This window comes from Nilaparvata lugens, chromosome 11 (genome assembly GCF_014356525.2).
Source record: "Nilaparvata lugens isolate BPH chromosome 11, ASM1435652v1, whole genome shotgun sequence".
NCBI lineage: Eukaryota > Metazoa > Arthropoda > Insecta > Hemiptera > Delphacidae > Nilaparvata > Nilaparvata lugens.
Genome location: NC_052514.1, coordinates 34,170,180 through 34,196,647, shown reverse-complemented (window position 1 = coordinate 34,196,647; position 26,468 = coordinate 34,170,180). Strand labels below are relative to the sequence as shown.

Here is a 26,468-nt window from a genome sequence, read left to right as displayed (position 1 = left end):
TTTCTTGTTTTTTTTTTCTTATGTTTCCTATCCTAATTTTTAATAAGAATAACATACTATACGTACGTTACAATTATTTATAAAATTGAACAATGTATATTATTTACATTACCTTATCTTACGATACGGTAAACTCCTGAAACTAGCTCCATTCGATTCATTGACCAATTTCCCATGTAATAGGGGTTTTTTTTAATTTTTCATCCTATGGCTCAGGATATAAAAAATGAATTTTTCTATGACTCTGCAGCTGCAGACCTTTAGAATTCTAATACTTATAGAGCTAACACACTGTTTAATAATCTGAAAACTTTATTAAACCTAATAAAAGAGCTGAGATATTGAATGAGAACAGTTCAAATGATAAAATTCTAGCAGTTTTTCCATACCAAATGAAAATTCACGGAAAATTGTTTTTTGACTCGTTTCTCGGGTTTTTGATCATATCTCAAAAATTGTTATATAGCTGCGTTATTCAAATTGATCTCAATCATGTTCTTCTAGAAATATAGTTAGGCTACACTATAAAGATGACCATGTCTCAGCATGTCTCAATCGATTCCTCAGCTCAGCCCGCATAAAATGAGACAAAATAATGATCTAGAACACCCAAACGATTTCAGAAAACATATATTAAAAGTACAATTTTTCGCATCTTTGGAGACTTTTTTACTCGATACCATTATCGCATTGGAATAGTTCATCAAAATTCCTATCCTAACTTTTCGCGGATAATAATATCAGTAAATTTGAATCCGGTAAATGGTGGATAAAGGTAGGCGCACACAGATCGTCATCGGAGGGACGGCACGCATCGATTAGATTTGATGCATTGTTTTCAATTGGAGTGCGCATACCTATCCGTAATTGAAAACAATGCATCAAATCTAATCGCCCGATCCGTGCCGTCCGTCCGATGACGATCTGTGTGCACCTACCTTATACCTCCAGAATTAAGTTTTTTGCACTGTACGGTAATTCATATTGGATATTTGGATTTCTTTCTTTTCAAAGTTTACCTGAATGAATCTTTATCTTTCAAATTTTGCATAATATTTTAATCTTTACCTTCGTATCTCCTAGGTCCTCACATCAAAATATCTAGAAACTCAAACATAGTATTTGGAGAAAGGATGAAATAAAACAAAAAATGTATTCACGTAATACTGTATAATATTCATTACCTCTGAAAAGCATACACAGTTACAATACAAATTCCACAATACAGTACCGTATTTGCTCATCTATTGGTATTTTAGCCATTGGACCAATATTCAATATATCTTTATAGATGTAGACATTAAGAAATGCAGATAAAAATAAAATCTTATTAGATAGTTTACATCACCTGAACACATAATAAACCAGAATCCTGATTAATCAATTATAGATAAAAAAATGAAATTGAAATAGTTCTCATTTATTAGAATTAATATAATGGAAATCACACATTTTTTTTAATCAAATAGATATAATGGGAATTATACAATTTTTTTCAATTAAAACCGACAACGTAAGTCGATCCCTCCAGAAAATTAATACATTATGGATAGTAAGTAGCCTGAATGACCAAATAATATTTATATTTTAAAGCATCGCAAGAAAGACACTTTTCCTTTAAAATCAGACTTAAGTTATTTTATCACTCAGTCAATAAAACAATATTTTTTTAGAAATTTGAAAATAAAGCTGCGCCAGCATACAACCTTCATGTTGGTGATTTCTCAAAATAACATGTTTCTTCGCAATTTTTTGTATTTACAAACAATATTATAAGTGTGTACAGACCAAATGAGATGAAAATCTGGATTGACAAAATAGTCATGAAATACAAAACTAAAGCGTTTCTCTTAAAAAAAATAATTTTCAAAAATGATGATGATAAAGTAATTATATTTTTACAAAATTCATAGACCAGTTTGATCTTTATGAAAGGAAACCTCAGGGCCGTTCTGATAAAAGATTCATGAGTCATCTCAGCCAAGTAAACTTTAATGGATTAGCAACCAATAACAGGAGTTAATCGGAACTATTCTTCTAGCTAGTTGCTAGGCAACTAGAGTGTGCTTGGCTAAGAAAGTTCTTGAAAATCGTTTATAAATACAAGTTTGCTTTCAAACAAGTAAGCAAAAAGGTATACAAATTTTCATTCAGAATAATAATGATCGAAACCAATAAGGTTGTTTATCAAAGCAAAACTCCAGTGTGAATCTGCTGAGTGATAAAATCTAAATTATGTAATGAAGTAATGAATCTGATGATGGATTACCAAAATATATATTCAAAGATTGGTGTCTTCAAGATGGACAATATATTATTGAAACATAGAAAATTCAATAATTGGCATATTAAATGTAGACTAAACATTCCAAAAAAGCCTTTCTATAAAATGCACATTTATTTTACTTCTAAACATCAATGAAAAGGTTTTTATTTTTTAATTGCTGCTTATATCAACGTAACACAAATACTGTACTTCAACTTTGTACTTTGTATGAATTCTATCAGTTGTTTGACTAAACTTACAAGTTCTTGATTGACTTTTGAAAATAATCACAACCATGATATATTATAATCTATGTTACATCAAACATGTAAAATACAATGCTATTCACTCGAAATGACAACGACCGTCATGAAGTTACTTTGGAACTTACACACACACATTTAAAGAGATTTGATGTAACTATTTTATCATTGAAGTTCAATATAATTCACACTTTGATTCATCCTTGTAAAATTCTCACTCACTTTCAACTAAATACAGCAATTCAACCTCTCAAAAATTCAAACTTTAGGAATAAGAGTTCACAAATGTGATGGGAATCGGATACACATGTTTACAAGTACAAAAATACACATGCTAAATGACAATGGAGAATGTAAGAAGATAAAATGAAGTGATAGCTTTCAAACAAATGAGCAGAAAGGTATAAAAATTGCCTTGAAATATATTATATTATTTTGGAATAATTATTAATTAAAACCAATAAATTTTGTAACTTAATGATAAAACTGATCAATTTGATAAAATTGACATTTACTGAAACCAATACTTTTGGTTAAATGGATGAATAAACCAATGAATTTGATTAAATAGTAACCAATACGGAAAAAAGTATTACTTCCATCACGAGTATGAGTTTCTCTTCTTTGAGAGAACACTATTCTGCATTGAAAGCAGACATAAATACATTTACTTCGAGATAGACGCTCTAGTGACGAGAATGGAAAACGATTAGTTATATTCATTTAACGTCACATACTATCAAAAATGAGAAATATAATGAAGAATAATGCGAATTTTCTTTCAAAATGAAAAGAATAAAAAGAAAGTGATAGGATTTCAAATACCATACTATTTTACCATGGTATTCTTTCTTTAAAATGGTATTTTAATGGAAATGAAAAATTCTGAAGAATCAGGATGATTTGAAAAATGTTCTCAGATGTAGAGAAGGAACGATTCCGTGGAAGCATAGGAAAAATTCTGATATTCTTTCAATATCGATTTTTCATGAATGAAACATGAGAAATGAAATTATGTAGATATTGTCTGAGATCATTGGAAAATAGGATTTTCAGCTTCCGACTTATAATTAAATAATTATTTACAATAGAAATAAAATAAGCTCAATTCAATAGGGTGAGCTTTATATCCTAGAATTGATAAGGGAGCTTTCATATATATTGATACATCGACTCATAAGTCCACTCAACTTAATCTAAAATATACTCAGTACTTCTTGAAATTATTGCTGCCTTTTCAATATTGCATTGAAACCTTCGAAAAGATAAAAATTGCAGTAGTTGATAATCCCCTGAAAAAAGAAAAACCTAATTATAAAAAGTAACAAGTATATCGTAGAAAAGGAATCGATTCGGATGAGGATGAAAGTAAATAAAATATTCACATAACATTATCATAAAACAATGGTATAGGCCTATACAGAAATCAAATATCAAGAGGAATTATATTGATTGATAAAATAAGGTGAATATGATAAACCTAATCGTAGCCGGTTTCATAAAAAGTTAATGGTCTTGTAAAACGGAAATTTATAATGTAATAAGTGAGCTTTCTAGACAAGCACTAATTTATTGAACGCACTCTAGACAAGAACTATGTTCTTCCATGGTCACCGTTCTATGTTCGTCTAGTGTTTTCCCATTGTTCCCGATTCACGAAAAGCCTTATTTCTTATAAAACCAATATAGTTCATATTCCGGGAGCAAATGTCATTCCGTGGTCATTTTTGGGTAACAGCCGTGGAAGATGCCTCAATTTGAATAAATGAATGAATAAAAAAATTTCAATCACTTATTTACCATTTGCTGGAAAAGTTACAAACATTTTTTGTAGTAATAGTACTAATAGTCCGGGCGCAAATAACATTAAAAAGGCACTCCGTGGTCAATTCCAGGTAACAGCCGTGGAAGATGTCTCAATTTCCTCGTTAGGTCTAGCATAATGAGAAACGCGATGATGATAAGTCGGAATCACAGACAAAAACCTCGAAAACAAGATGGCCGCCAAAATTTTTAGGGTTTTGCTATATTGCTTGTATTTTGATAACCGAACGGTTTGCCAGTTAATTCGACTTATCATCATCGGGTTTCTCATTATGCTAGACCTAACGATGAAATTGAGACATCTCCCACGGCTGTCACCCGCAATTGACCACGGAGTGCCTTTTTAATGTTATTTACGCCCGGACTATTACTAGTATTACTACAAAAAATGTTTGTAACTTTTCCCGCAAATGGTAAATAAGTAATTGAAATTTAAAAAAAAAATGGCTCAAGAATTTAATTTACTACTAAATGGAGTGATCCGTGGTCTAGTGGATAGAGTGCTTGCGTAGCAGCATAGAGATCCCGGGTTCAAACCCACTCATTACCAAAAGTTTTTAACCAGATCACTCCCGTGTTATCGGATGGGCACGTTAAACTGTCGGTCCCGGCTGAAGTATGACAGTCGTAAGGCCCATTGACGGCTTAAATTATATATTCAGGCGGTGGGACCTTCCCGCAAGGGACTCCCCTCCAACAAAAGCCATACGAATTTACTTTTACTACTAAATTATTTTTCAGCTTTTCGAAGAATGGGTTAGCAAAACCAACTATTTATTGTAGTATACTTTCTGTCTAGTTTCTCGTTATTTGAAAAAGTTATTATCAAAATTGTTATCACGTTGCGTTGATACACCTACTATATCTATTGTGGTAGAAAGAAAGAAGAGAAGAAAGACTTGGAAATAGAATGTCAAATATAAGACAAAATAAATTATTGTCACAGATACTAAATTATTGAATTAACAAGACCCAAGTCTAAACTATCATCCAATCAGGTTTTTCGTCATTCGAAAAATACGATTAAAGTTTTCAATCAATTGTTATTAATATGTATAGGCTGTGTAAAATAAGTTGAGACTTTGCCCTCCATCCGAAGAAATTACAGGGTTGCCAAATCGTGTAAAATTGCAACTTTCTCAAATCTCCAATTCAACGTCAGAATTAGATGTAGAATATCATCCCCGATATCCTAGTAGTGCTAAAAAAGTTTCAGGGCTGAAGGATTGAAGGAAATTTAACTTATATGATAAAATACGAAACATCGCGAAGATATTTTTCTTGATTAGAATATCACTTCTCTCAGAATCAAGGGACTTCTTCGTAATGTGTAATAATTTTATATCAAATCAACGGGGAGAATGTCTCCTTTCTATTGGTGTCTGGATCATCTTTATCCGAGGGATAAAAGGAGGATGGAGGGCCAAGTCTCAACTTATTTTACACAGACTTCAGTTGAGTTGAGCCTTTCTATATAGTGAACGCCATTATTTTAATTTCGAATGTGTTTTACTAACCTCAACTTAACTGGAGCGATTATCGAAAGAAGACAGGAGATCAGGCATGATTGTAGTCGCCTGAGGTACTGCAGCGATACTACTGCTGGCGCTATTGTCACAGGTCCCACCTGCTTCTGTTAAACATAATATAAAATAATTCAATATCATTATCATTGTTATTATAATTGATGAATCAATACATACATTAAAATGTTTATTATGTTTGTGTTGTATTGTACCACAAATTCACGGTTTGCTCCACAATCAAGTAATAATTGTTTTTATTGCGGATATTCCCACATAAGCTTTTTTCCTGTGCGAGGGTAATATTTGAAAGTGTGAGGATAATTTATGAGAATGTCCATGCCTACTGCTAGGATTCGAACCCACGACCATGCAGGGCGTAGCAGAATGAAGTAACCAACCCATGCCAGCTTGATCTGAGTTCAACTATGTTTAATTCCAACGTGTGCTAATATCATTGAAGGCATCATTGGCATACTCAGGTGCGACATGAGAAACATAAAATTATATATTACTTTATTTTTATTTTTCATAATTCATATTCTATTTTTCACTGGTAAACTTTAGTAATCTAGATTTTTTTTAAATCTGGCATTAGGTATTTGAAGATGAGTAATATTATCAGAGACAACTGAAACATAACTTATGCTAACTTTTCTCTATGGTCATATATTATCTTGATAAAATAAACTGAAAATGATACTTAATTCAGCACTAAGGAGATTGTAGCAACAGATTACAAACAGATGATATTTGGAGTACTTTCAAACGGGTTAAAACGTAAATTCTGAATTATTCAGTAACATTTCCAAGGATATTTGTGATTCTAAATGTTGAATTCCCAATGGCTGTATTTAAGGATGAACATGTGATAATATTAAGAAACTATTGCAATATCTTTCAAACAATTGATAAAATCCATACGTCAAATTTCAAGGTAATTTAGGAATTTTAGGAAAATAGGTAACAAGGTATTTCAAGGTAGGTATAGGTATTTTTATATTATGTCGAATACTAAACTCGAGAATAGCTTCAGAAACAAGTACAGTACACCGTGTCCCACGAAGAGGTTTTCACGTTTGATTTTATATTACGTGCCCATTCATGCACCGAACTTTTTCGAACAATTTTACACAGTTTACAAAGTAGGTTCTAAAAATATTCTGGGAAAATTTCAACTCCCTAACCTTTGTAAAAACAAAATGGCGGCATATTGAGAAACGATACTTTAGGAACATTAAAAAGGTGTTTTTTGGTTTTATAAAATATGTTTATTTTTGCACTTTAGGGCAATATGACTTTTAATAAAAAACTAGAACATAGCCTAATGAAAAACCTAAGTCCGAAATTAATCAAATTGAAATCAATCCATAGCAACACACTGATAACAGCGCTTGAGAAATGATTTGTAAGCTCTTACAAGGAAACTCCGCGGTATCCGGAGAAGTTCCTCTTCTATTGATCGTTCTAGTTCCTCATCATTAATGAAGCTATGGGTATAAACTTTTTCCTTCAAGTAGCCCCATCAAAAGAGATCACAAACAGTTAAATTTGGTGATCGGGGTGGCCAATTTGAAAAAATCACTCCCACGACCAATCCAACGGCTATAAAGTTTGTCATTTAGTAATATTGCTTGGCGTGATTTGCGAAATGAGGTGGAGCACCATTTTGTTGGAAGGCTGCTTGATCCATTTCTGGTACCATCAAATGAGTCAAGACTACCGCAACGAAGTAAACAAATCAGATGATAACAGCTCATGAAAGTAGTTTTCATAGGGAACGAATTGGTTTAATTTTCAATATGCCGCCATTTTGTTTCTATCAAGGTTAGGGAGCTGAAATTTTCCCAGAATATTTTCAGAACCTACTTTGTAAACTGTGTAAAATTTGAAAAAGTTCGGTATGAAAGGGCACGTAATATAAAATTAAACGTATAAACCTCTTCATGGGAGACTCTATATATTTATTGATATGTTTTTTCAAGGTAGTAATGACTAAGAATTTTATATCTTACCAGTTCCGTTGAACAAACTTCCACAGGGCGGAGTCTTTCTGCGACGTTTGAAGTCCCCGAGGGTGTTCAACCTGCCCAACGATACGTGCTCCACTCTCATTGTGTTGCTACAACAAAAATAAAATTATTTTTAGAAAAATAAATACATTTTTACTAGTAGTTCTGTGAACTGTAGACCTCACGCAGTTATCTCATCCACAAGTAGCCTATCTGATGTCACCTGTTCTAGTTGATTCAGTTGAATCACAATTCACAGTTGAATAATAATTTACTCTTATAAACTGTTATTTGTTTTCTCCAAGATCAAAAACTCACTTATGTTAATAAACTCAGTTCACGTTTGAATTTGTATCCCATATGATGATTTATCCAGTTTCGTGATAATATTTTCCATCTGATAGAAATATATCTCAACTATTTTGAAATTATTTTTTTTTCAATCAAGAATATTATAATTTCTTCGAAATTATTCAGTTCATTTAATCATTATTCATTTTATTTTCAATCACCTATTAAATTTGTTTTTCAATTGTAAGAATATTGATACTGATGGGCACGCTCCATGAAAAATATAGAAACCCTACCTTATAGAAATGGATACGGCCAGACATCTGTTAGTCCAGTCAAAGAAAGGTTATAGAGGGAAAAGTTTGGAAGACAATTTTTGACCCCGCAGTTCTGTTTAGGGTAGTAAGGAGGTAAACATATCAAAAGTTCCCACCCCTACCCACTGTGCTAAGGGGGTGGGGGTGGTTCAAAGGTACCATTTTTTGGTTCCTCGCATATAACTCGAAAACTATGTATCTTACGGACATAACTGTTATATACAAAATTAACTGTTATATACATATCAAAAGTCTCCATTACTAATTCATGTGCTAAGGGGATGAGGGTGGTTTAAAAGTTGCATTTTTTTAACGTTTTGCTACCACGCTCATATCTTGAGAACAAGACAATCGACATAACTAATCATTCAAAAATGAAGCTTGATAAATTCTCTACACTTTTTTCCAGTGGAATCTTGTGATATTCCCGACAGTTCCCGAGATATTCGCTCTTAAAAGTGTGGAATTGTTGAAATAACAGGTTTTTATCCAATGTTTTGCTCTTTCAGGGCTTATAACTCTCCAACAATGCATCGTAAAAATTGATGCTTATCGTAGGTTTGTAGAGCATTTAATTCTCTTTGAAATGTTATATTATTTCACTATTCCAAGTTTTCCTTCCATTGTTATAGCAGGTTCAATGAAGGGGACGAAATTTTCATTGCTGCAACAAGTTGATCGTTTGACAATGAAATTTGAGGCAGATGACCTTATTATAGTAAATGACTAAGGAGTTACTGAAGCAATATTTTGAAAAAACATTCAATATGACTCCAGACACATAAGAGGAAGTATCTCAGTGATACAAAAGAAGAATAATGTATGTGGTTTACAGCTCGTATCTACTACCTTAATTCTTGAAAATATTAATCTGAAATTGTAGACCGATGTTGTTCATTCACAGCATACGATTATAAACTTATATTATTATTAATTTATACATCGGATTACAACTTCATCAAATGAAGTTGTAATAATATTAGTTGTTATAATCTCACTGTACTCGAATTCTTATTCATGATAAATAAATTTGTTCAAGTGACAAACTTATTGACATAATTTTCTCACGATTTCACTAGACTTTTATTCAGAGACAAAGCAAATAGAATTATCTAATAGATCACCGTGCCGTCCGCGTCCAGTCAGAGAACGTTCTGAATATGTTACAAGACCATGGAGTGAAAGTGCGTAACGTGTAAATTTTTCTGCAATTTGTTACATAAAATTGGAATTTTATGAATGTTACAAAAGACTGACATTTGTGTAATTTGTTACATTAAAGTTCAGACCAAAGCAAATAAAAGAGAGAATGAGTGACAGCATTGAATTTTTGTTACAAGTGATTTACTACAGATTAATAACTTGATAGAACATACCTGGTTTTGGTTAGAATTGGACAAGTGAACCCCTTGTGAGAGGATTCGGATAGTTTCATGTTGAGAGAGTACAGTTCCGCTAGGTAGCTCAGCTGGTCTCTCTCTGTCTTCTGCATGGGATGCAACCTGCAATCAACAATATACAAAAGTTTGTTAGAATGAACAATAAGAATATAGAAAGTAAATGAGCAATAACAAAGACATCCATATACAGTATAAAAGCGAAACAACAAATAACACCTAAAAAAGGATTTACTCATCTCTGACGATTATCAACTTCTTGAAGTGTATCAAATCCTTTTATTGACCTGTTACCTATTCATACTATCAGCATTGGTGTTATTATGAGGGATTCTTGAGTTTGAAATGAGTCATACTAGAGATGCTCTATAATCTAACCTCTCCTTGAACAAATCATATAATTCAAGCAACAGAATATTACAAGAAGAATCTCACAAGCTTCACTCCAATCTTCATTAACTAGCTTGAACAGTCAGCATTCCTTATGAATAACATAAATCTTTCCAACTCAACCGATGCTGACAGCTTAGATTGAATCTGACTATAGCAACATACAGGTAATTATTGCAAGGATTCAAATAATCCACCTGAAATTAGACTAGTAATTTCACTATTCCAAGTTTTCCTTCCATTGTTATAGCAGGTTCAATGAAGGGGACGAAATTTTCATTGCTGCAACAAGTTGATCGTTTGACAATGAAATTTGAGGCAGATGACCTTATTATAGTAAATGACTAAGGAGTTACTGAAGCAATATTTTGAAAAAACATTCAATATGACTCCAGACACATAAGAGGAAGTATCTCAGTGATACAAAAGAAGAATAATGTATGTGGTTTACAGCTCGTATCTACTACCTTAATTCTTGAAAATATTAATCTGAAATTGTAGACCGATGTTGTTCATTCACAGCATACGATTATAAACTTATATTATTATTAATTTATACATCGGATTACAACTTCATCAAATGAAGTTGTAATAATATTAGTTGTTATAATCTCACTGTACTCGAATTCTTATTCATGATAAATAAATTTGTTCAAGTGACAAACTTATTGACATAATTTTCTCACGATTTCACTAGACTTTTATTCAGAGACAAAGCAAATAGAATTATCTAATAGATCACCGTGCCGTCCGCGTCCAGTCAGAGAACGTTCTGAATATGTTACAAGACCATGGAGTGAAAGTGCGTAACGTGTAAATTTTTCTGCAATTTGTTACATAAAATTGGAATTTTATGAATGTTACAAAAGACTGACATTTGTGTAATTTGTTACATTAAAGTTCAGACCAAAGCAAATAAAAGAGAGAATGAGTGACAGCATTGAATTTTTGTTACAAGTGATTTACTACAGATTAATAACTTGATAGAACATACCTGGTTTTGGTTAGAATTGGACAGGTGAACCCCTTGTGAGAGGATTCGGATAGTTTCATGTTGAGAGAGTACAGTTCCGCTAGGTAGCTCAGCTGGTCTCTCTCTGTCTTCTGCATGGGATGCAACCTGCAATCAACAATATACAAAAGTTTGTTCGATTGAACAATAAGAATATAGGAAGTTAATGAGCAATAACAAAGACATCCATATATAAAAGCGAAACAACAAAGAACACCTAAAAAAGGATTTACTCATCTCTGACGCTTATCAACTTCTTGAAGTGTATCAAATCATTTTATTGACCTGTTACCTATTCATACTATCAGCATTGGTGTTATTATGAGGGATTCTTGAGTTTGAAATGAGTCATACTAGAGATGCTCTATACTCTAACCTCTCCTTGAACAAATCATATAATTCAAGCAACAGAATATTACAAGAAGAATCTCACAAGCTTCACTCCAATCTTCATTAACTAGCTTGAACAGTCAGCATTCCTTATGAATAACATCAATCTTTCCCACTCAACCAATGTTGACAGCTTAGATTGAATCTGACTATAGCAACATACAGGTAATTATTGCAAGGATTCAAATAATCTACCTGAGATTAGACTAGTGATCTCACTATAGCAACATAATTATTGCAAGGATACAAATAATCTACCTGAAATTAGACTGGTGATCTCACTATAGCAACATAATTATTGCAAGGATACAAATAATCTACCTGAGATTAGACTAGTGATCTCACTATAGCAACATAATTATTGCAAGGATTCAAATAATCTACCTGAAATTAGACTAGTGATCTCACTATAGCAACATAATTATTGCAAGGATACAAATAATCTACCTGAAATTAGACTGGTGATCTCACTATAGCAACATAATTATTGCAAGGATTCAAATAATCCACCTGAAATTAGACTAGTGATCTCACTATAGCAACATAATTATTGCAAGGATTCAAATAATCCACCTGAAATTAGACTAGTGATCTCACTATAGCAACATAATTATTGCAAGGATTCAAATAATCCACCTGAAATTAGACTAGTGATCTCACTATAGCAACATAATTATTGCAAGGATACAAATAATCTACCTGAAATCAGACTGGTCATCTCACTATTGCAACAGAACTATCTTTTTATAAAGTTTCGCTTCCCCAGCCGGCCCCACATGAGCTTACCAACAACTGGAATTGTCAGACAGAATGTTCAGAAAGAAATTACGGAGTTTTCAGTACATTTTTGATCATTTCTAAAAAGGGTAGAACGTGACACCAGCTACAGTTAACAAATTGAATTATAAATTTATTATCTAATTAAAAGTACAGTATTTGTTGAAGAATAATAATATACCTGAGCTCAGACTGTGCAGGATCCTGTAGGAATTTGGATAGCTTTTCATTGGCCGAGGTGAGTACACTGAACCCGGGCTTCTCACTCCTCACACGTCTGCGACCTCCTCTGATCTCTCTATGGCCACGACCCTGCAAATAGCATATTCAACGAATTAAAAATAGAAATTTGCAATCAGTAGCCTATTATAATACGAGGGCTATCCAGAAAGTAGATTACGTTTTCGTCTGTATCTGCTAGGGACGGGGCTAGCACGACCATCTTGGGGTCAGAGCGTTGCACAGCTTAGTTGGCATTTTGCCGTGCTAGTGAAAGGTTCGTGCTGTACTCCGTTAAGATATTGTGACGGGTTGAAATGTCTGTGTTAATTGACTGCAAAAAAACTGTAAACTGATAGAAATCTGTCAGCAGCTTTATGAAGTGTATGGGGCAACATTATCACTGAAGGTGGAGTGCATCAGTGGGTCATAAGATTAGAAAATGACCGAACCAAATTTCACGACGAATATGGAAGTGGGAGACCCAGCATAGTGACTGCCGAATTTGTCGAAAAAGTCGATGCTAAAGTTCGTGAAAATCGTAAGGTCAAAATAACAGAACTTTTTTTTAGTTTTCCACAAATTTCGCGAAGTTTAGGCTGACTATGCAGCGTTTTGATGACGACGCACAGCTGCAGGAAGACGTAACGAATTGGTTGAAGGCTCAGGCGGCGGAATTTTCCAACGAAGAAATTTCCAAGCTCGTACATCGCTATGATAAATGCCTTAATTTGAATGGTGACTATGTAGAAAGTAGTATTTGAATGTGGCTTTCATCTGTGTAGGCAATAATAAAATTTGTTTCCTATACTTTGCTTATTTTTTATTCCAAAACTTAATCTACTTTCTGGATAGCCCTCGTATTTTTGATATTGTAATGTTATAAAAATCTGGTGTGGCACACTCACACAACTTTCCTTGCCGTTATTAGAATTGATCACCTGACGCTAGTGTTCACGCGCATCACAAGTCTACTTATAAGCAAAGATCTAAGCCAGCTGGTGACAGGACAATAACGCAGGAGACATACGAGATCCGATATCTCTTCATAGTGAATGATTTAATAGAATCAACAGTTGCCAACAGTTTGCAATTGGATAATCACATTTTCTCGAATTTCGAGTTTAATTTCAATTTTAAGTGAAAATGTTACTCAACATTAATTGTAGAGATTTTTATGCTCAATCTTCTCCACTCGATTTTTTTTTTTGTTTAAATTGTATCTGAAGCCTGATAATTGGGAATCTAAAATCCAACTTTGCATGGATGGGGCGGAGCTCCTGAAATGGGACTTGTGGCAGTTGATAGAGCTTATCGATGACTATTTCAGGTATACCTTTAATCAAAATCGTTGGAGCCGTTTTCGAGAAAATCGCGAAAACCCCTGTTTTAGACAACATTTTCGCTACTTTAGCCGCCACCTTGAGTTGCATTTGATCGAAATTGTTCGTGTCGGATCCTTATATTGTAAGGACCTTAAGTTCCAAATTTCAAGTCATTCCGTTAATTGGGAGATGAGATATCGTGTACACAGACGCACATACACTCATACACACACACACATACAGACCAATACCCAAAAACCACTTTTTCGGACTCAGGGGACCTTGAAACGTATAGAAATGTAGAAATTGGGGTACCTTAATTTTTTTCGGAAAGCAATACTTTCCTTACCTATGGTAATAGGGCAAGGAAAGTAAAAACATGAGTCAGCTATACTGAAAGTGGGTAAATAGGTGTATTCTAGCTTAATTTTTTTGAAATACTTTTACTTTTCAAGTGATATCTATCAAGTATAATATTGATTTTTTATTAAGTAATTCATCCTTCCAAATTCAAAATTTCTAGTTTCTTAATTTTTGACATAAATTGGACTAAAATTCTTGGAAGTAAAAACATAACTTATCTTTTGAAAAGTAAACTAAGAAATTTGGGAGTAGAACAGTTTTGGTCTCTCGCCCAATCATATCAATAATATTATAAATATTTGTAATTGCATTGATGAATAGATGAACAATAATAATCCACCTTAAAGTATTTCTCATGACAATTTGATATTGACTGCGGTGGCACATAGTTGTAGAAATAGATGAAAACTTAGCCAACATCTTAAAAGAAGTGAATTGAGAGAAGATGTTCCTACTTAACTGACAAATTACAACATTTTTCCTCAACTCAATACCAAATTATTTTTTCGCCCCACTTGGATGTAATGAGCTGGTTTTCGTGCGTCATATGGAGGCCGAAAATGACTGTTTTCTGACCAGGCCGGTAAAAGTTTTACGGCCCTAGGGCTGTAAAATAACCTTGAAGTCAGCTGATTCTGATTTGATGTGAACGTGTTTACAAAATGGTTTATGAAACGGAATCAGTTTATGCTTCTAGAGTTGAATAAGTATTCAGCAATAGGATAATATCATTTTATTTGGATGAATAGATTTATATATTATAAATTATTCAAATTCGATTTTCAGAGTAGGATAGAACTTCTAACCTAAACTTCCGAAGTCAACGACAACAAGCATTGTTGACGTTGACATTCAGATTCGCCAATTTCAGTGCTAAAACAGCTGATCAAAAAATTTTTCATTATTTGTGTTTATTATTCAAGAATCAAAACATTTATAATAAAATCATCTTATTGTGAATTGGAAGAATAAAAAGTTTAAACTCAACCTCTTACATAATTGAACATGATCTTTTAGGTTATTTAGACAAATCAGAATAAAAAATAAAAATACTTGGACAATTTCCTGATATTCAGATTACCTCAGATTTGCTAGAGCTATGACCTTCCTTTGCTTTCGGAAGTGCCTAATAAACAATAAATTATTCTCATATTTATATTGTTTATTTTTCTGTGTGGCGAAAAATAACGTTCTCACCATGGGCAAAAATGTGTTTCTGGCTCTCAATCTTTTCTAGTCCTCGGCCTACGGCCTCGGACTTGAAGACCGATTTCGAGCCAGAAAAGTCTCATTTTCGGCCCTAGGTGCGAAATATACTATTACTCTACTCAATACTACATTGAGTAGATGGCAATAATTCCATTCTTGGAGTGGAAAAACCTTTGGCATTAACAGAAATTTGAACCTAACCTTAACCTAAAAATGTGGACTATACATTTTTCCAAATTATGTTAGAAATAGTAAGGGCAATGACAGTTTTTTCTTCCTCTGCGTATTTTTGTCATTGAATGCCTTTTTTGGCTAATAATTGTACATTGCGTTAACATTGAAAGTAACTAATGTGTGAATGAGTGAGCTTGTTGGATGTGTTTTCTCGCTCCTTGGTCAAAAAATGCAAGTTTTCAACAATTATTGTATATTTCTTAACGATTTTATTTTGTTCGTCGATCTCACCGTGCTTCCCACTTCGTTTTAGTTTGCCTGATTTGGTTTATTTTATTCTATTTATAATAATACCTCTTTCCAGATTGAGTTTTGTTTTATTTGTTACTCTAGTCTATTCTTTCTTAAATATTTTTTTTAATTGTATTTAGTGGTATTCTCCATAGCTATGAATAGTTTAATTTAAGATTATGTATATTGATGCTACTAGACAACTCGCTCCTCTCTCACAGGCATGTGCCCATAAGAGGAGCCTCCAATGAAATGTATTTTTATTTTTTACATGCAAATATAATATTGTATTATATATAAATAATATATAATACATATTATATAAATATAATATTTTTTGGAGAATAAAGAATTTTAATTTCAATTTCAATGGAATAAATAATGAATGATAACAATCATGTGTTCAGGGTGGTTACCAGTCGTTCGTTGAGCATGCGCACTCTTTGCCAGGTGTGGTTGTCGGCCAAGTCGATGTTGCCGGTGAGCAGGGCCTGGAAGGAGGGTTCCATGTCCTCATCACGGTCAGAGTCCTCCCACAGGCTGCGACTTCCCCCCGCCGCACCACCGCCACCCCCAGATTCGCCACCCCCGAACCAGTCGCTCTGCTCGTCGTCACCTAAAAAAGTATCAACAAAAGCAACCGTAAAATAATTGCTTAGGCTGGCCACTAACGATAGGACATGCATGATACACATGTCGTCATGAATTAAACGTGATAAACAACAAACAAATTATTGTAATAATACAGAAAATTAAATTTATAATGGTGTTTACATAAAAACATTTGGACTATATCGAAATTGGGGAGAGAAGCAGTTTTGAGTTTCTCCTGTTGATTTCCTCCCAATCATTAATTTGATACTGTGATTGTAAAATTAATAAATAAATAAAATAATGTTAGGTTAGCCACTAACAGTGGAAATGCATGATAAATATGCATGATACACTGTCGTCATACATTGTCGTGTCATCACAGAGAAAGGTTTCCAGCAATATTTTTTGAGGTTATGTTTTTGTATCTCCGATTTTTGTTGTTTATTTTTTCTTCGCTGCCTATTTGAGGTTAAATTATTTTTAATTATTATAATTTTCAAATTTCCAGTGGATTATTTATTGTTATTGGTTGTTTATTTTAGAAGGCTCTTGCTGATGACAGAACATGCAAGATGTAAATGTGTGTGTTCGGGAAACCAAGTTCGTGTAGGATTTTCCCACACACTGTAGTGGGGAGAGTGAACAACCGTCGTTCGTTACTTCAGTGTCTTTCGGGGTCTAGAGATGAGTGATTCAAAGTTTGCAGCTGCTGTGGGAAGAAAATATATTGAATATATATAGATAGATATATCGCCCTGGCGGACGAACCGAACAAAGTTTTTAATCCAGGTTGAAGACCAAATTCGTCACGAATTTGGTTCGCGGTTCGCCAATTTTCAACATACACTGGGGAACTTGGTTTGCAAGAACCAAGTTCGACGATCCAAATTCCCTAGTGTATAGGGCCCCTAATACACTAGACACTATACCTTTTCATATTTACTACAAATATTACACCATGAATTAAATAGAGTATATGATTTGAATTGATTATCGAGCACCAACAATGCAATACTCAATTAAATTTATAACTCATAACTATTGATGTTCTATTCTCACAAAACCCGAGGTTAGATACTCAGGGCATCATCTTCAGTTGAAGATTGAGCTTAAAGAAAAGACAAAATATTGTGTTTATATTTGAAAAAAACCTTCAACATATCTGAATACAGTGTTTTTGTTTTTCCATAATAATAGATCACGATCTGAAAGAGAAAAACTAAGCTTAGCTTGGACTATTCCTCTTTCAAATTTCAATGGTAATGAATATTCATTTATTTATAGATAAAAATATAAATCTCAGTACCCTTTTAAATTATTTTATCATAACATGTTTCGGACATTAATGCCATTTTCAAGTAAATTGGAAGAAAATACACAAATCAAATACATGATATAGAAAGGAACAACAGGCCTAGCCCAAAACTGTTTATTTCTTGATTTTGATAGAAGTATGTCTGAAACGTAGGCTATGTTGCTTCACTTTGAATCAAATGCTTATTCCAGAAATGTACAAATATAGAAACCCAAAAGGTAATGTGTATGTCACGCACTTCATATTTCTAGTCCGAGAATATATATTTTTTCAATTTATTAAATAGACAATACTGATGAAGAATCTGAATAATAATAATCTTCTTCTTCTGACTTCCTCGGTATAGGCATGATTGCCTGTTCCGGTCTTTGAAATAGCCTTGGAAATTAAAATTCATCATTAATAATAATTATAATCATAAATTCTTTTATTTCTCCAGTTGATACAATACATAATAAGAAATTATATAACATGGATAAATACCTTCACGACCCTCATCGTTGGTGAATATTCCCGTATCGCTCTCGGAGCTGGACAGCGAGCTGTTGCTCGGCGGTGCAGGGGCAGGCGCAGGGGCGGCCGCCGTCTCCATGGCAACCAACGGCGACGGTGACACCTCATCGCGGATGCTGAGTCGCTGCAGGCCGAGCGCGCGAGGCGAGTCTGCCGCCAGACTGGTGGTGTCGGTCTTGGTGCCGGCTCCACTGCGGTAGTGGTGGTGGTGGTGCTGGTGGTGATGATGATGATGGTGATGATGGTGACTGCTGCGCTTGCGTTTGCCCGAAGCGCCCGACAGAATTTGCGTGTTGCCGCAGAATCTAACAAAGAAAATTACGTTTTCAATTCATCAAATAATATGTTTTCAATAATAACTGGAATCATAAAAACTGGAAACATAACCTTATGCTTTATTCATTTATTCATACAGTAAGTACATTATCAAAATGATAGGGATAAGAAAAAAACCTTGTGCTATTCCTCTCCCAAATTTAAATAACACATAGTCCAAAATAGTAGTCTTGTAGTTCTACAGAATTTTCAGTCCTCAAATATTTTCACAAAGTAGATTTTCAAATTTAGCTGCTTCAAAACTAAACATAGAATAAATATTTCACATTATTATAACAAAAATAGGAAATATTCACATATTAAAAATATAATTTTGAAGAATTAGCGAAAAACAAGCATTCAATGCTACATTCAGTAACAAAATTTGGGAGAGACTGTCTTATGCCTAGTCCACATATTGGCCCAGTAAGCTGACCCAGCCTGGTAAGCTTGGCCGCGTTTGTCTTGCCATCAACATTGCGTGCCCAATCAAGGCCAGCCGTAGCCAATGGTTGCGTTCAAACCAATATGATTTTTTTACTTCAGTAAAAAGCCTGACCACAGATTAGTGATCACAGATGAACCACAGAATGGAAAGTCGGCTAGTATCCTAACGACAAAATCCGCCATCTTGAAAGAAAGTGTTACTATACATTGTAATATAGCGGTAATTTTAATTTCTAACAAGATGATACAGTCACGTGTCGTGGTTTTGGTGCACTCAAGTCTTGGTTAGATTGATCTACACTACACAGCTAAACAACCTTCCGCTACGAACTCCAGTTCAATAATGTATGACAACTTCAATGATAATATAAATATCAAAACACATTGATACCTTCATTCTGTATGTATTGTGTAGCTGAGCGGTTGCTCATGAGTCATGACTGACAGATGTTTCCTCTGCTGCTTATATTTGTAAACAAAACTAGAACCTAAACCTATCTCATTGTATAATCAATTGAAATGGAAAACCATCAATTTTAAAATGCTTTGGATGATATGTTTAATGTTATTGAATTTATGTAATTATGCATTTCTGTGCTGCCAAGTAAATTATAATGGAGTCCATTATAATTGTAAACAACCTCTTATTCAGCCATATCTTTTAACGTTCTTTTCAATCGGTAGAAAAGTACAATGAGCTGATCAGTGAACGAACCGGATATGACTTTTTTTCTTATCAGTTAGACCAAAGACCTTGAAGAGGTATAACCCACAATGCCTGTGCCTTCCCAATGCTAGCTCTTACTTGAAATTAAAGGCTGCCATTGAGGCATTTTGCGCGAGATATTATATAATATGTATATTTGTAATATATGCCTATAGATTACAAAAATCTTCAAGGTCTTTGGTATGTAATAATCTTCCAGGTTGTCCCCTCAATGGCCGATTTCAATTCCAAGTACACTAGCACTGCATGTGAGTCTATACATCTTCAAGGTATTTGAGTTAGACCAAACAGTGCTTCGTTCAGAGTCACGTTCACTCACCGGTCTCATCGTTCACTCACCGATCAGTGGCTTTGAACGCAACCATTGTTGGCAAACGCTCGCTACACGGAGCGCCGCATTCAAAATGGCCAGTTGGAAATTTAGTTGGAGGATGAAAATATTAACTAGGTAGAAGGAACACAATAAGAAGTAACGCAATAACAACATTGATTTCATAGGAAATCAACTAAAAAATCACATGTCAATTACACAGTACACAGATCAAACCAGCAGAGTACGAGAGCAGACGACTTAATAGCACGCATTGGATGACTAGTGTGGATGGGTGGTTTGTCACTGCTGGCCATCACTAGCCGTCGTTGGGCAAATATGATGGTGCGTCATTTGGGTAATACTATTAATTCTCTCTCAGTCAATCATCATCATTGACTTGTGCCCGGTTGCAGAGTCCACACATAACTCCACCCATAGCTATGTAAGACATAAACTAAAATCATACACATAAACTGTTGGCCGTTGCTCAGTCGTTTTGTTGAAGCCTTTTAGTTATAGGCGTCTAAGACACATAGGTCACACTGCTGCTCTGTCACGAAACGTGTGACCCAGTTGCCATATGACATCTAACCCGCTATACGAGGTAAAAGTGTAAAGAGGAATAGTTGTGAACAGATCTAAAAGCGTTTCTCTAAGGTGGCGGAACATCACGTCTTCCATATTTAAGAATATTGTGAGGTTATGTTTGCAAGGTATCCTGATAGAGGTGATCCAATATTGCTAGTCCAGTCCATCTTTGTGTTTGCAAATTTTGAAATGATACTATTGATGTTTTACTATACTCTTGTAAAACGTTCGAATTTGTTTTTTGTGATAATAAAAGTTTCCTATGTTTTCATTATAGTCTGTTTTATTATTACTATTGTGTTTCTCTTATCGGCTTTTGTTATTATGGCTTGTTTTTCCCTTAATTTGTATGATATAGAATCCACTAATTGCATGTCTTCTTTGAATTATAGATAAATATTATATATATAATAAATTATACTGAAGTATAAAATTTCAAAACTTAAGCTTTGCGCACACTGCAACAGTGAGCGCACAACGAATAAATTGAAATTCATATTTATAAAACAACCTGTAATTTGGAACCTTTTAAAAGTCAAGCCAGGTTGTAAAAAAAACCAGTTAAATTTTAATCATGATTGAATGCCAGAGAAATCAATCAGAGAAGGTATTTTTTGAAAAGAAGGCTTTCCTTATTTAGTCTTCATGGCATTTAATCACGGTTAAAATTTAACAGGCATTTATGCAACCGGGCCTATACCGTGCCTATAAAATCTCACTTTGATAAAAATTTTGCGGAAACAAACACCTTCATCACAATAACATAACCTACGAAGCATGTTTAAAAGCATGCATTTAGATTTTAACAGCACGACATCGGACCCTTAGTTTAAAAGGATGATTTTAGCTGATGCTCATAAATGCTATCAGACGACTGTGCAACGCCTGAGAAGGGATTTAATTGAGCGCTTTCAGTTTACCAGCCGACATAGCTGTGTGGCGTCTGTGTTCATGTGGATGCACATAGGCTAAATACGAGGCTATAAAGTTAAGTGACGACTCTGCAGCCGGCCATAGATGTAGGTATTAAATCAGCTGTTAGCTGGGGTATGGAATGAAACTCAATGCATTTTAACCTATATTGTACTGTACACTCGCTATTCCTTACACAGCTGAACCTATTATGTGTGACGTTGTCATTCTTTCTAGTACGGGGCCTCCTATTAGAGGTGTCACTGGTAATAGACATGATAAAAAGATTCCTAAAGGCATAAAGCTTGTATTAAATTAGACCACCAGTCTCGGCCACTAGCCAAGAGCAACCATTGGCAGCATTGTGTAAAGCATCAGTGGGATTCCAGAATCTGGATCATTATCCTAGTGTAATGAGCGCAATAAGAAATATTGGAGTGCAAAGCCTTAGCCGTTTCGGCAATCCTGGCCGGCAGGATAAATCAATACCGACAAATCAATTTGCAAGTAGCTGTGGTCACTCACCTGTTCTCACAGTTGGTGTTATGTCTGAGGACTCGTTTCTTTTTGCCGGCAATGGATCCCGGGGGTCCCACACAGGGCAGCACAATGTTCGGCCGTGAAGTTGACGCCATCTCAACGTCCACCGCCATTCTTTTGAACTTCCTTTTTCTGTAAACAATGAAGTTTAATTATAAAACACTCGAAATATCACATTCATTGATCGAAATCACAGCACAGAAACATCAATTTATACGGGAAAATTTGATTAAAATTATTTTAATATAATCTTAAATTTACTTCTTCATACAAGAAAGTACTTCAAAAGTTAGAATTTAGTAGAACATTACTGAAGAATATTTCTACACTATTATTGTACCATATGCATTGGAATATCGTTTATGAATTATTATTTATTTATTCATTCATTGTCACATTACATCAAGTTTTTGAGTTTCACTCACATGACTGGTGACATGTCAGTATTACTAGATCTAAATTATTATAAAATTACTATCCAGTATTGTCAAGTGTAAATAATAATAAAAATGCATGATTATACATAGAATGCATTGATGTATTATAAAAAATAATTAATTGTTTATAATGTCTATAACTTATATCTATTCTACTTAAATGAAATTGTGAAATGGGGTACAAGGTTTTTTCAATTGATAGGTTATTTCATATTCAATAGAGGATATCATTCGTAAGTTCAATATCTCAAAAGTACGAGTGTTTCAACTTTTTGTTATTTATGTTCATTGTATAAAATTAGCAACACATTTCAATTAATATTGAACATGCCAGACTTAAACCCAACATTCCAAACCTTTCCTTTTACCTTTAAAACCTAATTGAAAATAATCCAAGTTATGCTCATACACTAGACAAATCGAAACTTGCAGTTGTGAGGCACTCCCTTCAATAGCATTTAAACAAATGCTATTTCTCATTATTTCCATAAGCGAATGATGAATCTTTCGAGGGTCTAAGCATATCTCAATACCTCAATAAAATCTTCACAAAAATCAATTTCGTTTCAATTATAAGCTAACTGATATTTTATAATGAAATAAAAAAAATTAAATCACTGACAAAAATTTCAACTTATTTAGTGATTAGATTAGGCTTCGGCCAGCTGTAAACTGGTTGATAGGTTTCTATTATCTAGTATTGAGATGATAAAAGGGGATACATTACGTGAAATACCTCCTGGTGTTCGGGCGAATGGGCGAGAAGTTCTCATTGACCGAGTCCGACTCCATGTTACCGGCCAGCTGTCTCTGCAGATGACGGGACTGCAGGTTGAACAGTGCGCCCGACGTCTGCACGCCTGACACATCATCTGAATCACTCTGCAAATTCAACAAAACCACTACTTATAGAATATCTGTTTGATAATATGCAACTTATACGCTAGAATAGAACACTGCTGTAGTGTCTAATACTTGAAAAATGTAGAAGGGTAAGTCAAGTACTGTAATATGATCTATATTATTGATATTTTGGGTGTCATTCGTAAGTGCGATACCTCAAAAGCAAAGTGCGAGTATTTCAAATTTTCGTTGTGTTTATGATATAAATTTATAAACATATTTCAAATAATATTAACATACTGTCATTTGAAAGTTATAACCTAACCTCCTTAACCTTTCCTTTTCCCTAATTGAACAGAATATTTTAGGTTATTAAACCTAACATTTAGACAAATTAAAACTTGCATTTCAGATGCACTCCCGATATTTCAATCATTCAGTCAATCAATCAATTCATTTATTTCACAAACAAACATTATACAAAATAACAACGAAAGATAATATAAAAATGTGAAATAAAAGTGGACAATCCTAGGCATAAGCCCGATTGGGGTGTACTACTTACTTCTATTTTGTATCCAATATAAGTCACTTTTTGAAAAAACGACTAGCAGTCAGATATTTTACAATAAATGAATTAATCACTCACTGTGACAACGAGATCTTTCGGCAGTTCCGCCATCTTCTTGGTTGCGGCGGAACTGCCGAAAGATCTCGTCACAGTGAGTAATTAATTCATTTATTGTAAAATATCTGACTGCTAGTCGTTTTTTCTAAAAGCAAAAAGTGATTTAATAATAAGCAGTTCGTGATGGAAAACAACATTGAAGAACCAATATAAGTATATTATATTACTGATCCATTCTGATCGAATATTGATTTGTCGACCCAAATACAGACCCTTGAGGTCTATATGGGCTGTTAGTACTTGAAATGGTTGCATTTTATATGCTTGTTTGTTTGAATAAAGAATCTTTAATTTTGAGTAACTGTACAACGGAGTACAAGTACACTGGATGAAATCAGAGTTTGGTCCACAAGCTGATCACGGCATTTACAGGCAAAATTCAGCCGTTCTCGATATAGTGAGCTTCACATACTGTCAGCATTGATTAAATGGAGAGCGTTGAGGATATTCAAAAGCAATGCTGACAATTAAAAGTGAATCTCACTAGTCGCTACGCATTTCCCATCATGAATCAGTTGATAATTTTTACCTTCACAAGGTGTGTCGTGTGTTGCACCTGTTATTGATAAAATATCGCCCGAATTTTCTACACCTGTTCAAAATCGTAGTGTTTGCTTCTAGCCTAACGGAACCAATAAACGTGGTAAATCAAGTATTGTGTGATTGTAACCAGCATACAAAGACAAGTACTAAAAATAGAAAACAGATGCACATGAATTCGCATTCATACAAAATTATGACACATGCATGAGAAAGGTAATATCTTTGTAAAATAAAATATTTTTATCAATAGACTTGCTAAATGACACACACGTAAATGTCTACATTACACTGTAAACCATTTTTACTTTTCTTTCAAGATTTAAATTCATTCAAGGTTTCCATCCTAACTTCAAGTATTGGTAACTTCAAACATGATTCACTTTGTTCACTTTTACAATAACACTTACTTTGAAATAGAATAGTGCTTTTAAATAATACTTTCAATTTGAAGTACTATACAGCAAGTGAACAAAGAGAATAATAAAATTTCATTAGTTCGACTTGACTTACTAAAATAACAAATATTACAAATATAAAAGATTGCTTTATCTTCAACATGCTTTGATACTTCTGAGCTACTGTAGTTTCCTGAAAAACATTAATTTTTGCATTAAACATTCATCGTTACGTTCTAATTAACAAAAAATCCATTCCAAGAATGTTCTACAAGTACTGAGAGTAGAGTTCAGCAGGATATACTTAACTATAGTTTGAGTTTGACTGCTGAATTGAAAGAATGTAACTTAACTAATGACTTATCAGAGTATTAAGAATAATTTACGGTATTCATAGTAATAGTTTTAATAATAGAAAAACATTATTAAATTTTCAACTTAATTTGGCATGAGATATTACAATTACCTGATGAAGACTCGATATTATCTTTTCTCTGTTAGCTGCCCAGTCACCTCCTACACTGCTGCTTGAATCATCACTCGCCTTCTGATACCATGTAAATGCTGAAAATAAAACAGGACAAGTTAGTAATTCCAACTATTAAGAATAATATTTAATTACATTAATATATTTTGCACTAATATTTGTTTATTATTCAACAGCGAACAATTTATAGTTGCAACATCCAATATATGTTTCCGAGTAAGGGTGTGATCACATTGAATGCGTAAATGTGCAGGTGCACGTCGAATCATGCATGAGCCGAAAAACATCATTTGGAAAGTGCCATTGAATCACGTTGTGAATGCATGTAGCTGCTCACACTGAACGCAACCAACAAGTGCAAGTGTTCAGTGTGAGTGTTCCTATAGCTCTTTCAAGATTTTGTTACTCATCTGCACGCTTGGTCATCCATAACCAAGCTTGCACTTGCAATTACGCATTCAATGTGATCACACATTAATTCACTGCCACGTTTGTTTTTTTTACCACAAGAAAGTAATCTAGTAATTACGGTACACAAAAGTTTACATTCTCATCAATAGGTCATCTTAGCACCCATGACTGATTTCAAGAAGTAAGGCATGAAGCCAAGTGGCGCGCTCTCTGTCTCACGCCAGCAGATATGTTTTAACCCTCAATTTTATTCAGATTTGGAGAGGTTAAAGAGACGTACAACCTCTAAAAGTAATATAACATGGAAGATAAACATTAGTTTATATGCGTTCAATAGTGATTGGAACTGTATCTAAC

At 33.9% G+C, this 26,468-nt stretch overlaps 2 protein-coding genes across 3 annotated transcripts in view; both read right to left on the bottom strand.

The window, feature by feature from the left end:
- The window catches only part of LOC120353660, a 172,966-nt gene that overhangs the window by 113,887 nt on the left and 32,611 nt on the right, over positions 1 to 26,468 (bottom strand). The gene's annotated exons all lie outside the window — the stretch shown is intronic.
- The window catches only part of LOC120353479 (G patch domain-containing protein 2-like), a 25,891-nt gene continuing 576 nt past the window's right edge, over positions 1,154 to 26,468 (bottom strand). Inside the window, exons 2-11 of the mRNA XM_039437284.1 lie at positions 25,680 to 25,777; positions 23,481 to 23,626; positions 22,293 to 22,439; positions 18,436 to 18,770; positions 16,460 to 16,659; positions 12,644 to 12,774; positions 11,278 to 11,403; positions 7,892 to 7,998; positions 5,871 to 5,986; positions 1,154 to 3,821 (exon numbers count right to left, since the gene is read on the bottom strand). Of these exons, the coding sequence (XP_039293218.1) occupies positions 5,877 to 5,986; positions 7,892 to 7,998; positions 11,278 to 11,403; positions 12,644 to 12,774; positions 16,460 to 16,659; positions 18,436 to 18,770; positions 22,293 to 22,439; positions 23,481 to 23,626; positions 25,680 to 25,777 (1,400 nt within the window). The 3' untranslated portion in view covers positions 1,154 to 3,821; positions 5,871 to 5,876. The remainder of the gene's footprint in view (positions 3,822 to 5,870; positions 5,987 to 7,891; positions 7,999 to 11,277; positions 11,404 to 12,643; positions 12,775 to 16,459; positions 16,660 to 18,435; positions 18,771 to 22,292; positions 22,440 to 23,480; positions 23,627 to 25,679; positions 25,778 to 26,468) is intronic.